This window comes from Rhinolophus sinicus, linkage group LG09 (assembly GCF_036562045.2).
Source record: "Rhinolophus sinicus isolate RSC01 linkage group LG09, ASM3656204v1, whole genome shotgun sequence".
NCBI classification, from domain to species: Eukaryota; Metazoa; Chordata; class Mammalia; order Chiroptera; family Rhinolophidae; genus Rhinolophus; species Rhinolophus sinicus.
The window spans coordinates 70,977,470-70,993,979 of NC_133758.1; the positions used below are offsets into that span (position 1 = coordinate 70,977,470).

The 16,510-nt window shown below is 39.9% G+C and overlaps 1 protein-coding gene across 2 annotated transcripts in view; it reads left to right on the plus strand.

The window, feature by feature from the left end:
* Positions 1-16,222, plus strand: part of FBXL13 (F-box and leucine rich repeat protein 13) — a 230,582-nt gene extending 214,360 nt beyond the window's left edge. For both annotated transcript variants that reach the window (XM_019744537.2, XM_074340634.1), the window contains exons 20-21: positions 4,402-4,565; positions 12,880-16,222. In XM_019744537.2, coding sequence (XP_019600096.2) covers positions 4,402-4,565; positions 12,880-13,066 — 351 coding nt within the window. In that variant the 3' untranslated portion in view covers positions 13,067-16,222. The remainder of the gene's footprint in view (positions 1-4,401; positions 4,566-12,879) is intronic.
* The last annotated feature ends 288 nt before the right edge of the window (positions 16,223-16,510 follow it).

A 16,510-nucleotide genomic window follows, 5' to 3' on the forward strand; every position in this document is an offset into this window, starting at 1 on the left:
GTTGGTATTTTATACTTAGTCTTCTAGATTTTTTCTATGTACAAAGAGATTAGAAATATAGAAAGTTTGTGTTTTGTCTTGTTTTTATTTTTAAAAATAGAATCATATTTTCCAAAATGCATTGTAATCTAGTTTCTTTCTCTTAATATGCTAAGGATATATCTCTATGTCAAGAAATAGAAATTTCTGGTTCTGCATTAATATGGCAGATTGAATATACACATATAGGTTTTTTTCCGTCTTGAAACACTACTAAACCTGCAAAATAAGGATGAGGGCCCACGTTGATAGGGAAAACAGGAAAGGAGATAAGAACAACAAAATTTGAAAGCTTGGAAATAGATGGACTAATTTAGCAGACCAGAGACAGCTTTGAATCCTAAGCCAACAGTAGCGAAAGCTGGAAAAAAAAATTGATTTACGCCATAGTCTTCAAACTCGGCAGAACTGTGTACCTCTGGAGCTGGGTTAAGAGGGTGGCTGAAATAAGAAAGATGGGTTAAAAGCTCTTGAGGAGTAAATAGATCCCTAGATCTCCCCTATTCCACACCTCTGGACTGTCCCTCCCCTCCCTCACCAGAAGATGGGAGAGTTATTTCCTAGAACCAGATTGCTCAACCTTGGCATTGTTGATATTTTGGATGAGATCATCCTTTGTAGTGGGTGGTTGTTCTGTGCACTGTAGGATGTATGTCAGCATACTGCCCTCTGCCCACTATATGTCAATAACACCCAGCCCCTCACACCTCCAGTCATGACAATAAAAAGTGTCTCCAGATATTGCTACTTGTCCTCTGGGGGACAAAATCATTCTACCATCTGCTCTGTACATAGTAAACCAGACGGTTGCTGGGCTGGGAGACACCATGTATAACTGAAAGCTTGGGTACAAAAGTGAAAACAGGAATTAAGTGACTAAATGCTGAATGCAGAGACACTCAAGCACTTTTCCAATACAGCATCCAGAATTTGGCTGCCAGTTCTTTCCCTCCAGGCAGAAGATCAGAAACCTCTTTTCTGGGGATTCTGACTAGACCAAGATGAAAGACCAAAGAATACTGACATTTGGGGTTTTCCCAACAAAAAATCCACCTAGACCATTGAGGCTTAAAATAGAGAAGGCCCACATTATGCCCTCAGACCTTCTAATCAGTTTCTAGCCCTCCACTATTAATCATGAGCAGACAGTCAAGAATCATCAGACATAAGAGAAAACCCTCTAAACTGGAAGATAAAGACCAAAACAAATTGACAGGAAAAACTTGGTGGAAGCAAAATACGCAGAGGAAAGAAAACTAAAAAATCTTTTGAAAAACTCCTCAGAAATTGCAAGATTAGCCACACTGTTCTCTTCTGTATGCACTGATGGGATTCTCTTTTCTAAAGCATCACTCAGGCTCCCAAGATGCCCTGCATTCTAGCTAGTTTAAAATTTTAGCTTCTCAGTTGTTTAGTTTGTGTGTTGAGTAGACTAAGAGTGTGATGTTAGAACCTTCTAAGTTTCCTCCATAGTTAAGGAGGAAGAAGAGGTAGTGGGGGAGAAGATGTGGTAAAGCATGACACAATTAATCTAGAAAGTTCACAGCAAAATTCTTTTGTTTAATAATGTACTTGTTTAGAACTCAGGAAACCAGATGTCTTTCTGGTCAGTGTCATCTGATTTGGGATGTGTGTGGGGTCCAGGAACCCAGCACACTAAGAGATTGACCTTCGACCCTCTGCAGCTTGAGCAGTCACAGCTCAAAGGGTTTTTGCTTTCATTGCACATGGACATATGGACACGCAGCCAGCACATGGCTCCCTGGGAACGGCGCTGGCTGTAAAGCAGGCATGCATGGAGACTGGGCTTTTTAATGTGCCACTAATTAGGGAAGAAAGTAGGAGAATGAGCAAAGGAAAGAACCCAGTGAGAAAAGGAATTTAGGCAGAGGATTTTTTTTCCACTTTGTTTTGTTTTTTTGCTAAGGAGAAACCAAGGGAATTCCTTCTATAAATTGTGCAGTGGACACTGTCTTCCTGCAGCCTAGAAATTAAGGATGATGTCACACAAATAAGGTATTATGAACTGAATCACTCTACGTCAAAGATGCAGGATGATAAAAGGAAGGGGAGTCGATTATTTCAGAACCTCAGTGTAAGAGAGAAGGGTTTTCACTTTACCATCTATGCAGGTCAAATGTGTACCCTGATTCAGAAGATGTGGCGACCATAATTTGGGCCAATCTGAATACTCCTCACCCAGAAATCATAAGGCTATGGTCCTAACATATGCATATTCCATCTACATTGCTTTCGATGAGCCATAAAACACATTAGTATCTGGCTCATCATTCTAGACTAGGTTTCCCAAAAGCCTATGGGTCAACCTTGAAGGGTCACCTTATCCATCTCCTGGAAGACCAGCTCTTCCTTGCAACCATCTTACCTCCAAGATCAATGAGTAGTACTGTGGCCTCATTCTACCCAGCACTAAAACGGGAATGACATACTCTATAATCAATAGGACTGACATTAGGGTCCTGTGTCTGGAAGTGAAGAACGTAGCCAGTCATCTCCACTTCTCGTTCCCAGCCCCTTAAAGTCCCATCACCTCCATCATTGAATATCTTGAGCTTCTGATCTACAGGAGATGTCAGGCTCCTTTTCAGCGCCCCAGTATCAATAAAACTTAGCACTGTGAGCTCCACCTGTCCTCCACCTCATTTTCTTGCCTTTTTTTCTATAACTCTGAGTGCATTTTTTGTTTTTAATGACATCAGATCCTCAGAGACCAACATAGTATGGGAGGAATGTCTGAAGGCATTTTTGTGAAAATCAGTTGCAATGTTAAACCTTGGTCCTGAGCGTGTTCTGGAAACAGGACATGCTTAGACAATGACATCTATTTTTCCAAACTTAAAAAGTGTACATTTCTGCATAATTCTCTCAACTTTATGTTAAAAACAAGAATCAGGCCTCATGGCATGGTTTTAGAATGTTCAAACATTTACAGTAAGAGACTAAATCCAGTTAGAAAAATAATTCCTTTGGGGAGAGTAATCTAGTTGATTCTGCAGCAAGTCTCAGTTTAGCTATAAATTCATAAGCTAGATCCTGAGTAAGTGAAATAACCTTAAGTGGAATTGAATTTCTTCTGCAGAACATCTGGGCAAACTTTCCAGATGTTGCAACCCTCAGCAGAATCTCTCAGAGTGAGATTCATAAAGTATCTGTGGCTTCTGCTCCTTTCTCCCCCTGCCTACTAACATCTGCCTCACCTACTTCTCCTTTTCCAGAACATGTCACTTCACATGCAAACCGTCAGCGATGTCCAGTCCCTTCTCACGGCAATCTGGCCCTTCTGCAGGTTAACTTCAGGGGATATGTATACTGGGGGTGCCCAAAAAATGTACACACATTTTAAGAGTTGTTAACACTTTGTTCAACGTTGCTCAAGCAGTAGCTCACCGTAGTCAGAAGTGGATGCTGATGGTAACCACTTTGAGCACCTCTTATAATTGCAGACGTCAAACGTGACTTGTATTCATCTTTTGTTATCAGTATATATTAATACAACTTTTTTCCTTTCTTAAAATATGTATACATTTTTTGGCACCCTCTGTATATATTTTATAGTTCTGTAACAGATGATGTTATAAATCCCATTACTGCAGCATTTCATAAGTTACTCGTATTAATGTGACATATTTTACTAAGAAAATTTTGATGAAGCTTCCCATCCATACCAGGGAACTCTAAAAAGAACAGCAAGATCACAGGTTCTGTTGGCACCACTTGAAACATACATTTCATTGTTCTGGAAGTACTTAAATCACTAACTTGAATTATAGACCTATCATGTGATAAGCTGATTAAAGAGAACTTGCAAGAACCTGCAAGGGTCCCGATTCTGTTAGTTATAAATGTTTCTGTCCCCTTAAAATGCTTGTGTCCCCCTCAAAATCCATATATTGAAACCCTCATCCCCAATGTGATAGTATGAGGAGGTGAGGCTTTGGGGAAGTAATTAGGTTTAGACTGAGGTCATGGGGATGAAGCCCCCATGATGGAACTATTAGGTTGGTACAAAAGTAATTGTGTTTTTTGCAATTATTTTTAACCTTTTAAACTGCAATTACTCAACCTATAGTATCCTTATTAGAAAGAAACAGCTCTCTGTCTGTCACATAGGGATATGGCAAGAAGGTAGCTATCTGCAAACCAGGAAGAGGGCCCTTACCAGACAATCTATGGGCGCCTTGCTCTTGGATTTCTCAGCCTCCAGAACTGTGGGAAATAAGTGTTGTTTAAACTACCCAGTCTATAGTGTTTTGTTATAGCAGCCCAAACTTACTGTACACTATTCTTCCCTGGGACGGAGTTCATTGAAATAATCAGTACTTCCTTTGGCTGTGTGTTCAGATTACTGACTCAGCAATGGAGTTGTTATCGGCAAAATGCCATTACCTGCACATTTTGGATATTTCTGGTTGTATCCTGCTTACTGACCAAATGCTTGAGGACCTGCAGATAGGTTGCACACAACTTCGGATCCTTAAGATGCAATACTGCAGACTTATTTCCAAGTAAGTATGTACCTGAATATGAAAACTACTTTTTGAGAAAACAGAATATGTGACAATGGCATTTGTAATCCATAGTGGCTTTCAGAGTTAGGAAGTTGCTTTTTTTTTTCTTTTCTAATTGAACCCAACATTTTGAGCTGAATCAAGGGAAGTTCTCTTTTGAAATGATCTTTGTGGTTTCATGTCCCCGTCTCAGTAGCCCTCTAAGTCCTTCTCCTTCCCTGACCTTGCAGATATCCAGAGCCTTGACTCTCTTTCTGTAGAATTATGCTGGCACTTCCTCTACTCATTTTTCAAAAATTTTTTATTCAGTTTATATTCCCCAGGGCTTAAGGAAACAATCGGGTTAAGCCATTCCCAGTTAAGTATAAATTACTAACAGGTATCTCAAGCCCCATCTCTCCCAAAGCTATTTGCTCGAGAGTTGCTTTTCATTTGACCAGAGATTCCCTATAAGATCTAGGGCCCAGAAGAAGGTATGCTGACTTTACTGCTACAGGCCAAATGTCTGTTCCCTCCACTCACAAAATGTTTCCAATGAAATAATAGTTGAGTAAATAAGCAATCTATAAAGATAGGAGGTCTAGGGTGTCTACCCTGTGAGTTTTTAAATAGAAAGCAGTTATCTGCTCCATGTTCTGTTTTTTTTCCTATTGGCTGAGAGTAAAAATGTGCAAGTATTTTAACTAAGCTGTGGAGTGTTCAAAATGGGAATTCTTGACCCATCCCTGAAGGTCAGGCTCTTTCCTGCAGGCTGGAAAAAATAAATACTAATAATTGATATTATCAAAGTATAAAGTGCATAATGTGTTCCAAGCGTGTAGATTTCATAGAGGAACTTGCTTAATCAGGCGGCCCCAGCATGAGCTGAACCATGAGAACTGGTCATTTGAGGACTGAGAAAGAAATGGTTTCTAATCAAGGCTGTGTGTGCTAAAATGAAGTGAAAACAAAACAAAAACTATAACCATAACTTGTAAAATAGGCACTCTCTCTGGGCCCAGGAATGCCATAGAGAGGATAGCCAGTTGAAGCTGGGTCAGATAAAAGGGGGTAGGTTCTTGAAAATTTTTGTAGAGGAGCGGTGACTCAACCCTTTCTGATAGGTCTGAAGAAGACTGATATGGATATTCATTTTATTTAAAGAGGTTACCATGAAACAAGTTCCCTGCCTTGTCATGTCATTAAACAGCCAAATTTGAGCAAGATGGCAGTGAGTGAACAATATATCATACAAAGGAGTTTAGCTTCTAATTTTTTTTTTTTACATTTTTTAAATCAGTTTCAGGTGTACAAAACAATAGTCTTAATAGTTAGACATTTATCATTTATAGCCCTCACACAGTGATAATCCCCCTCCCCCCATCCACTATCCCTCTGACATTGCACACAGCCGTTACATTTCCACTGTCTCTATTCCTAATGCTGTGCTCTGCTTCTTGTAACTATGTATATACATATATACACATATATATATACACATACATGTATGTATATATATATATACACACACATATATACATGTATGTATGTGTGTGTATATATATTTAATAATAGTTGACACTCATTATTCTTCAGTTTCAGCTTCAGGTGTACAGTGCAGTGATCAGGCATCTACATCATCCCTGAGGTGGTCTCCCTAATGAGACAAGTGTCCATCGGACACTCTACAAAATCTTTACATTATTGATTCCATTCTGAAATTAGCTTCTAATCTTTTGATTGTATTTTGCCAATCACTATTTTTGGGAGGTAACATTATTGAACTTCTAATAAGTGGGTTTTAAGTGGAAAGAATGGAGACTTTCTAGCAAGGGCCTCTCTGAACCTAATCATGGTATGAGATGTTCAAGTGACAAATACGGTGTTTAGTCAGGAAGACCCAAGATATCTAGTAATATCCAAATCCTGCCTTTGACTTCTCACTCCTCTTGCAAGGCCACAAAACAAAGCAAAGTAAGATTTTACTACTAGCTGGGTTTGTCCCCCAGAACCCAATGCAAAACTCTACTTAGTTAGCTGGATGTCCGGAAAATTCCTTTACCTAAGCCAGGACAGCCAAAAAGCCTCCTTTGTTTTCTGCCACCAAGCCTGGCTGTCTATCACCAAGAGGCAGACAGAGACTTGGCCCTAATGCCTAGAGGTTGAGCTGGCTTGTCTGCCCGTCTCATTATCTAAGAGGCCAAACCATGTTGGTTTCCTTATAGCTCCACCCTGCTAAGCTCCAGCAGGAAAGAGGCCTGGAGTTCTCTGATGCTCTCTTTGTCTGGCAAGGGAGGGGGCAGGTCCCGCAGCACAGTGGCTCAGAGAGAGCCAGCGTTTGGACTAGGAAGGCTCCAGGAACATCTGTCTTGACGTCCAACATCTCGGAGAGGATGCTGTTGGTCAGTTACGGAGCTCCTAAGGTACTTGGCATTGATTAGAAAGTGGTCAGGCCTGGCCACACACAGCGGCTTGGGGTCGGCTCTAGGGTCTGGAGGGCAGCTTCCCTCTCTGCTTCGATCCTTGGGTGGAACTGGAAATGTTGCAAAGACTATGTGGACCTTCAAAACTCCACTCATGCTGATGGCGAATCCCTTACCTATGTCCACTCTACAAAAGCGCAGTTGTTTGCTCTTACCAGAGTCAAAGAGGCCCCTCCACTGCCGGCACTTTGTTTTGTCTGGTGAAATGGAGTATTTGGTAGTTGAGATCGAGACTTTTTTTGCTTGTGAAGAGGTTCAGTGACTCAATCACAAAGTAATGGACTCCCATACGCTCGATTCCATTTGAACGTGAAAACACTGTATGATATAGCCCTTAAAATCTAATTGTAGCACTCAGAAGAGAATTGATTCTAAGTACAAATCCCCCCACACGCAATGGAAGATGTTGTGTACAGCCTGCCTTTCGACTTCTGGCCCGCTGTAAGGAAAGCAAGCCAGGCAATGGAGAAGAAGAAACACACAGTGGGAGGGAGGGAGAAAGCCCCACACAGTGGTCTGCACAACCCAGGCGGGTCTGAACCAGAGACAGGCAGAGAGCTATGAAGTCTATAATTAGCAAAGAGTAAAGGGACCTTCCTGACATTTGGTGTCTGGAGACCCGAACTTCCAGGTTTAGAGAGATCAGTAAAGGAAAGTATAGGTTCCTTGAAGGCCTTCTTTAGCTGGCAGCATAAATTACTACCAGGCACCCTGAGAGAAATATGTTGCTAGGAAATAAAATTCTTATTAGAGTTCTCCTCTCCAGCTTATGGAGAGGTGTTTGTGGAAAGGCCTTTGCGATTTGGAGCTATTAATTTTTATTATCAGTATGAACAAATAATGTCGTATAACAGTTATTTGCCATTGTACTGCACTAAATCCTATTTTATTATCTCATTTAATCTCACAAATACCCTATTGCCATAAAATAAATAAGGAAACTGGTTTAAACAGGTGAAATAACATGCCCGAGGTCAGACAAATAAAAGGCACAGCAATATTTTGTACCCAGGTCTGAATCCTCACTATGCTGCTCTTTTGCCTTCAATGTTCCTGAAGCCTTTTTTAAAACTCTAACTTTCAAGGGACTTGGTCAATAAGGGGGGGCATGTGCCCTCTTGTGCCCAATTTACTTGCTGACGCCCATTTATTTACTGGTGTTGGCTCCAACACACATCCCACCCCCTTTTTTTGGCCTACTCAAGAAACAGGAAGGAAATGTGAATGAGGGCAATTAACGTTATTACAGGGATAACCTTGAATTGACTTTAATTTATAAAAACCAAAAATCACTTGCAAACTTCAGTACATCATTGTTGACCATCTACTGTGATATACTTCACTGCTGTTTGTGGCACATCACATTTGAAAATCACTGTTCTGTATAATCCAAAGAAATTTCTCTCACCAGGTTAAGAGAGTAATGATGATTAACCATAGACTGGTTCAATTCCCAAATCATCTCATACAAGATTTTTGAGTCACTTAGGCCAAGCCAGAGTGGAAGGTAGTCAAAGGGTTCCGTACGAACTCTAAGAATCTTAGAGCACATGATGATACCTAAGTATATTCTCTCTTTTCAATATTTCCTTGTTTCCATGTATTGACCACACTAGATCACCCAGGAGAGAGGGAGAAGAACAGAGGAAGGGAGGGAGCAGGGAAGGGTAGGAGGAAGGAAGAGAGGGAGGGCGAGGAGGGAAGAACATAGGGAAGGGAGGGGGGAGGGAGGGAGAGAGAGTTGTTTCCGGGAGGAGCATTCAGTTTCTACATTTTCAAGTTTCCTAGTCCTTTTCAAAAGTGCGTGTGTACAAACACACAGCTACACAGGATGGTGTGAAAAAGAACTGAGAAACTTGCCGCAGTCACCATGCTGCTCCTTTCTCTTGGTCAGGTCTTAGGAGTCAGTCCATGTGTGGATGTCCAAGGTCCTAGGAAGGTGGAGGACAAGTAGTTCACGGGCCAAGGATTTTCTTAAGGGTGGAGAGGAAGTGGACTAGGGAATAGTCCACACTAGCACACAAATTCTAAAAAGAATCCCTCATTTCTCAGGGCAGATTCAGATTTTGCCCAGAACCACCCATGCTGCGAAAGCGCATAGGACTGAAACAGGCCCTGAGACACTACACGGGAGGAAGCCTTAGCCTCCTGGCATTTGAGACCGGGGGAAGAGGAGTCTGAGACCTGATCCTTTGCTGCTCTTCCGTCTCTAAGCATGACCTCCAATGGTCAGGGGGACCCTCTGATGTTTAATTTCACTGAAGCCGACTGTAGGTAGAATGGACAGCAGAGCTTACCACTGAGAGCCAAGATAAGGGAGGCACAGAGCCAAGAAATAAGCACATTTGAAAAATGTGTGTCCCATTGGGTACTTCACCCATGGCTGGGACTCAGTATGCAGCTCATTTTGATTGTGTCCCACCACTTTGCATTTAATGATTAGTCTTTCTATTCATGCCCTATTTATCTTGTCTATGTTGAGGAGTCAAAATTCCATTTTCTTTTTTTTTCTCAAACTCCCATTATTTGCTAACTTTTAAAAATCACAATTACCAGCTAATTTACCTTAGCTTGTAGCTGACTGAGGTACTGTATGACTCAATATTTATAAGTTCCCAAATTTAGCATTAAGAGTACTTAACCTCTTAACACTTATCGAAAATTCTTAAAAACTCTTGCTCTTCTGAGGCCGAAGGTTGCATATAATTTGGTCAACTGCTTACAAATCTTTTAGTCCCCAAACAAACATGTCCTTTTCCTATAGGTCAAGGCCACGGTTGCCTCTAACTGCAGTAGTACTGTTATCATCAGTGGCATTAGACCATCACCAAGCACTGTGAACTACAGTTGTGTCCAGAGCTCTGCTGTACGGGAGGTAGGGGGCGGGAGGGAGTTGGAAACAGGAACTAAGAATGCCTCTTCAAAACCAACACACACAGGAGAGCTAAAGGACTTTCCTTCTTGGTATAAACTGCTGGAATGTCTTGTTTTGGCTGGTACTGCTAGGTTTCGAGGAAATGTACTATGCCCTTAAATAATTTACTGCCTTCTTAAACAAAAGGAAAATTACAAAGTTTAAAATTGTAAGCAATTAATGCCATGAAGCTATGCATTGGGAAGAAATTAATTCTATCATCAACTTCCTATTTAAGTTCAGAGGAAGAAGGGATTAGGTTTGGTACTTCTTTACAAGAGGCTGAATTGGTTTGGTGTTTTGAAAGATGGATAAGGTTTAGACAGGCAGAGATTAGGTGAAGGGTAAGTAACAATGGAGTTCTGTTGCCTAGAATAGTGTTTTACCCATTTGAAACCAAATGGTGCCAATGTTTCATGCTTCAGATTCCCCCAATATTTGGGAGGTCCATTATGTTGTGGTAGGTCCTCAAGGGAAAACAGTCCCACAGAAAATGCCTTCAAAGACATGGCAATCTCAATGCCACAGAACTGAAAAGGGAGAAAAATCTTCAGAAGAAAATGGGAACACTAAAGATATAACACTATTATTTTTGCATGAAGATGTCCTAGTTAGAGATTACATAAAGATTAAATAAGAAGTTTAAAACATAGAACTACACTTAAATTAGTATAACAATTTCTTTTACTCAATTTTTTTTTGAACTGTGGAAGTTTTGTGTGAGTGTAAATATACGAGCCAAAAAGCAATGTGGTAAGAGAATTAACAATGGTTTGGTTGCCTCCCTGTTGAATTTGGTTACAATTATTTTAATACTTCTAAGATTTGATTCAAGTGAAACAGCATTTTTTAAAAATTTTATTGGGGAATATTGGGGGACAGTGTGTTTCTCCAGGGCCCATCAGCTCCAAGTCATTGTCTTTCAATCTAGTTGTGGAGGGCGCAGCTCAGCTCCAAGTCCAGTCACCATTTTCAATATTAGTTGCAAGGAGCGCAGCCCACCATCCCATGCGGGAATTGAACCGGCAACCTTGTTGTTAAGAGCTCGTGCTCTAAACAACTGAGCCATATGGCTGCCCTGAAACACCTTCTGAGCCATCTGAAACACCATTTTTAACAACAATGTATCTTAGCCTTTTCCAATTTCATTGCCATATTTGAAGCCATTGAGCACAAATCCAAGGGTATGGAATACAGCCTCCATATCAATGACTCAGTTTCAGATTTTGGGGGTTAATAACTCAATGTAACATATGGCAATAATGGGCAAAGCAGCCTCTTTGTGGGCAAACATACTCATTTCTGATCCTACACAAGTTGCCAATTACTCATTTCCTTTTTAGTACTGGTCTCAAGATTCAAACCAACTTCCTAGGAAAACCCTTCTGTTCTCAAATTGGCATTGTTTTCAAGTTAGATATATCTTTTTCTGATGCTGCCATACCATGATTTACAAGTAACATATATTTGGTTATTCAGATGACCAAAATATACTTCTCATATATATTTGATCTTCCTCCACGGTTCCTGGCTCACCACTCCCAACACCCTTAGAGTTTCCTGAGTGGTAAGAATAAAGGGAGCATCTCTTATATTTGGTCCTTTACCCTCAGTTCCTCACATCGATTCAGAGCCATAAAGATGAAATGGGTGTCTTGATATCATCATAAGCCCATTTCCACCATAACTGGGTTTATGTTAATAAGGTGACTTTCGGAAAGCACCTAAGGATAGGGGCTGGTTGCCAGGGGAACCAACCATGAAGAGAGGGGTGGAACTTTCAGTCCCATCCCCATTCCCAGGAGGGAAGAGGGACTAGAGGCTGACTCAATCACTGATGGCCAAAGATTGAATCAACCATGCCTATGTAATAAAGTCTCCATAAAAACCCAGGGAGACAGGGTTCAGAGAGCTTCTGGGTTGGCAAATGCATGGAGGTTTGGGGAGAGGGGCATGACTGCAGAGGGCATTACGCCCTTACTCCTACCATGCCCTGTGCATCTCTTCCATTTGGCTGTTCCTGAGTTATATCCTTTTACAACCAACCAGTGATCTGTAAGTACAGTTTCTCTGAATTCTGTAAGCGGCTCTAGCAAATTGATTGAACCCAAGGAGAGGGGTGTTGGAACTTCTGATCTATACAGCCAGTTGGTCAGAAGCCCAGGGGACAACCTGGACTTGCAATTGGCATCTGAAGTGGAAGGTGGTCTTATGGGACTGAGTCCTTAACCTGTGGAATAGCTCTCTCTGGGTAGACAGTGTCAGAACTGAGTTGAATTGTAGGACAACCAGCTGGTGTCTGAAAATTGCTTGGTGGCATGGGGGAACCCCTTTCCCCCCATGTTGGTATTCAGGTCCAGAACAACTTTTACATGCCTTCTTTGCTTCCCTCCTCCTAAAAAAGATAGTAACCATATTTTTAATCATTTTGGTCATGGACACCTTTGAGAATTTGATGAGAATCACAAACTCTCTCTTCATAAAAAGGTATTTAGACACAAACTGCATGAATTTTCAGGGAGTTCGTGGACCTCCCTGAAATTCATCCATGTATCCAACAGGGATCTGTGGGTTTTGGGTTAAGAGCTCCAGCCTTCACAGGTTGGCTGGTATGGGTACTCCCTTATCAAAACAGCTGGAAATACCAGGCCCAGGGTTCCTTCAAGAACACTACTCACTGCCCTCAGTGTTCCCACTGCATGGCTGTCTGTCAATCTCTGGGCTGGCTGAACTAGAGAGCTACTGAGCTACTTACACTTTGGGATGCTGATTAGTAGCACAAGTACCCAGGCTCCCCCTCAGCGAGGCAAGAAAGCTGTGAAACGTGAATTCAACTCCTGATTAAGTTCTTTAACTCCAAAATCTGCTCTAGTTTCATAATTCTGTACTAGTGATTCCTTCTGCAAGTAGCTCACGCTAACCACTGTTATTACAGGGAAGCAGCAGAGAAAATGTCATCTATGGTTCAGGAGCAGGAATACAGCCCTTATGACCCTCCATCTTGGTTTGGCTATGATTACCAGGGAGAGCCTCTTACAGAGCAACAGGATGGAACACCATTGCAGGACTCAGACTTGACAACGAAAGAGTCAACATATAGTAGTGAAGAGGAAGCAGTATGACCTTCAGCCTCCAGCAGGAAGAACAAAAAATCTAGAACTTGGCAACTTCACTTAATGCCAGTATTTGTATTAGCTGGATCTCAACAGTGTAAACAAGCAGCAAATCATCTCCTGATTGTTATTCCAACTATAATTGTTTCTAAATACATCATTACTTCTTCTAATAATTATGATTAAAAAAAAAAAAAGCCAAATCAAGTACTGCTACTATGTAAATATTCCACTTAAATAAAGCTTAATCAAACCAATACTTTTGATGAGATTATCAAATCTGAGGTTATAGTTATATGAAACAACCCTGAAAGATGTGACATTTTTGACAAGGAATTTAGAACTTCTCTTTAGAAAAGAAAGCAGAGATGGTCATATACGTCAGAAGAAGAGTTTGAGCCAGGGCGATGACTTTCGATCTGAGAAGCTATGTTATAAAGGATATAAGCATACTTTTAACGAAAACAAGGCTTTCTTGTGATTTCCATATATTTAGCAACAACAGAGAACTAAATGCCAATTGATCCCCTACTCATCTCAACATCTGACTTAAAAACAGTTGGGCAAATTAAATAGAAACAGGAACTATATGTGAATAGGAAGGATATCCTTGCAATGTCTCAGAAAGGTTTCTTTTTAATCAAATTTGCACTACAGGGGAATTTTTAAACTATGCTATGCCAAAAAAAAAATATGTTCTCCCAATTTTATGTTAGGAGATATGGGTTATTAATTACATATCCACATAGTAATTTTTGATAAGCTTTCATGTATAAATTTTTACCATTTTGGTAAAAGATAATTAACAGAATTTAAATGATCACATGCCAGTGTATCATTATTTGATATCAGTAACACTGGTGTTGATAGAGTCCAGAAGAAAGCACAACTCTGTTCTGAGCACCACAAATAAACTGTGTTGGTAATATTAGATAAGTTTTTTAACCTTTCTATTTCCTCTTAAATGGGGTTAATCAACTGTCTTTTTGTACCCCGCAAATTTGAAGTAACAATAAAATTTAAGGTAAAAGATATGAAAGTTATTTTGAAAAATTTTAAAAAGGTTCTAGAGTTTTATTATTGGGAGCACTGTATTAGCTAAATACTTTTTAATAATTCTTCCTTTTTAAAAAGACTTTTATGAAAATATAGCTGACATACAATATTATATTAGTTTCAGGTGTACATCACAGTTATTCAACAGTTCCCACTGGCACTATACAGTTATTACATCATTGATTATATTCCCTATGCTAAAGAAGTGATCGCCAAGTCCAGCAATCATCTGACAATTGTATCACTTTATCACAATATCGTTGACTGTATTTCCTATGCTGTATATTACATCTCCATGACTTATTTGTTTTATATCTGGAAATTTTAACCTCTTCTTTACCCCCCCCCTTTTAATTTTTCAATTAGATTTGACATTCAATATTGTTTTATATTAGTTTCAGGTGTAGAGCATAATGGTTAGACATTTATATAATTTAGGAAGTGATCCCCCAACTAGTACCCACCTGGCACTATACATAATTATTATCATATTATTGATTATATTCCCTATACTTTACATCCCCATGACTATTTTGTAACTACTGATTTGTATTTCTTAATCCTTTCACCCTTTTCACCCTGTCCCCAACCCCTCCTATCTATCACCCTAATAGATCTAGTACCTAACACCATATGTAGTTATTACAATATTATTAACTATATTCCTTATGCTGTACCTTACATCCTCATGACTACTGTGTAACAACCAATTTGTACTTCTTGATCTCTTCCCCTTTTAATCTACCCCCACCTCCCTCCCATCTGGCAACCATCAAAATGTTTTCTATCTATGAGTTTGTTTCTGTTTCGTTCGTTTATTTTGTTCTTTAGATTCCATTTGTAAGTGAAATCATATGACATTTGTCTTTCGCTGACTACTACACTCAGCACAATACCCTTTAGGTCCATCCATGTTGTCCCAGATGGCAAGATTGTTTTTTTATGGCTGAGTAGTATTACATTGTATATATGTACTACCTTTTTTTTTACCTGTTCATCCATTCAGAGACACCCAGGTTGCCTTCATACCTTGGCTTAGGTCAATAATGCTGCAATGTACATATGGATGAACATATCCCCTCAAAGTAGAATTATGGGTTTGTTTGGATAAATACCGAGTGGGATTACTGGGCCCTTGTCTCATGTTATACTTTGTTTTAAAGTCTATTTTGTCTGGTATAAGTATTGCTACCCCTGTTTTCGTTTGTTTTCATTTTCATGAAATATGTTTTTCCATCCCTTTACTTTCAATCTGTGTGTGTCTTTTGATCTGAAGTGAGTCTCTTGTAGGCAGCATATGTAAGGGTCTTGTTTTCTTATCCATTCAGCTCCCCTACTTTTGATTTACTCCATTTACATTTATTCCATTTACATTGAAAGTAATTGTTGACAGGTGTGTAGTTATTGCCATTTTATTACTTTTTTTTTTCCATCTTAAAGAAGTCCCTCTAAGATTCCTTATAATACTATTTTGGTGGTGATGAACTCCTTTAGCTTTTTCTTGTCTGGGAAGCTCTTTATCTGTTCTTTGATTCTAAATGATGGCTTTGCTGGGTAGTAATCTTAGTTGTATGTCCTTGTTTTTCATCCTGTTGAATAATTTGTGCCAATCCTTTCTGGCCTGCAAAGTATCTGTTGAGAAATCAGCTGACAGTCCTATGGGAGTTCCTTAGTAGGTAACTAACTGCTTTTCTCTTGTCACTTTTAAGATTCTCTTTGTATTTAACTTTTGGCATTTTTAATTATGATGTGTCTTGGTGTTAGTCTCTTTGGGTTCATCTTATTTGGAACTCTCTGAGCTTCCTGGGCTTGTATATCTATTTCCTTCACCCAGTTAGGGAAGTTTACTGTCATTATTTCTTCAAATAGGTTTCCAATTCCTTGCTCTGTCTCTTCTCCTTCTGGTGCCCCTATGATGTGAATGTTGGTATGCTTGAGGTTATAGAAGAAGCCCCTTAAACTCTCCTTATTTTTTTTTAAATTCTTTTTTTCTTTTTGCTGTTCTGATTGGGTGTTTTCTGCTATCTAATCTTCTAACTTGCTCATAATAGTCTCTTTACTTAGGTTGATTTTGAAAGAGTTTTTGAAATAAGGTAGCATCACTAAGCTGTGCAATGGTTCCTAAAGGTGGATAGCAGGGGAATTAGCTGAGTAGGACGTTTTAAGGCCTGAGCGAAGACCCTTAAGATGACTGTTCTAAGATAGTATTTTTAACTAAATTTGGAGATTTCTGGCAGCTGCATAAAAGTTAACTTCTGACCCCTACGTGCTCAAGCACACAACTGGAGAGACCTAAAAAAGGGGAAACTGCTTTCTAAAGTAATAACTCCTGCATGGGGAAGACCAGAATAAGGAGAAACACACCCTGTTATGTTCTCTAGAAACCAAGCAGGGTAT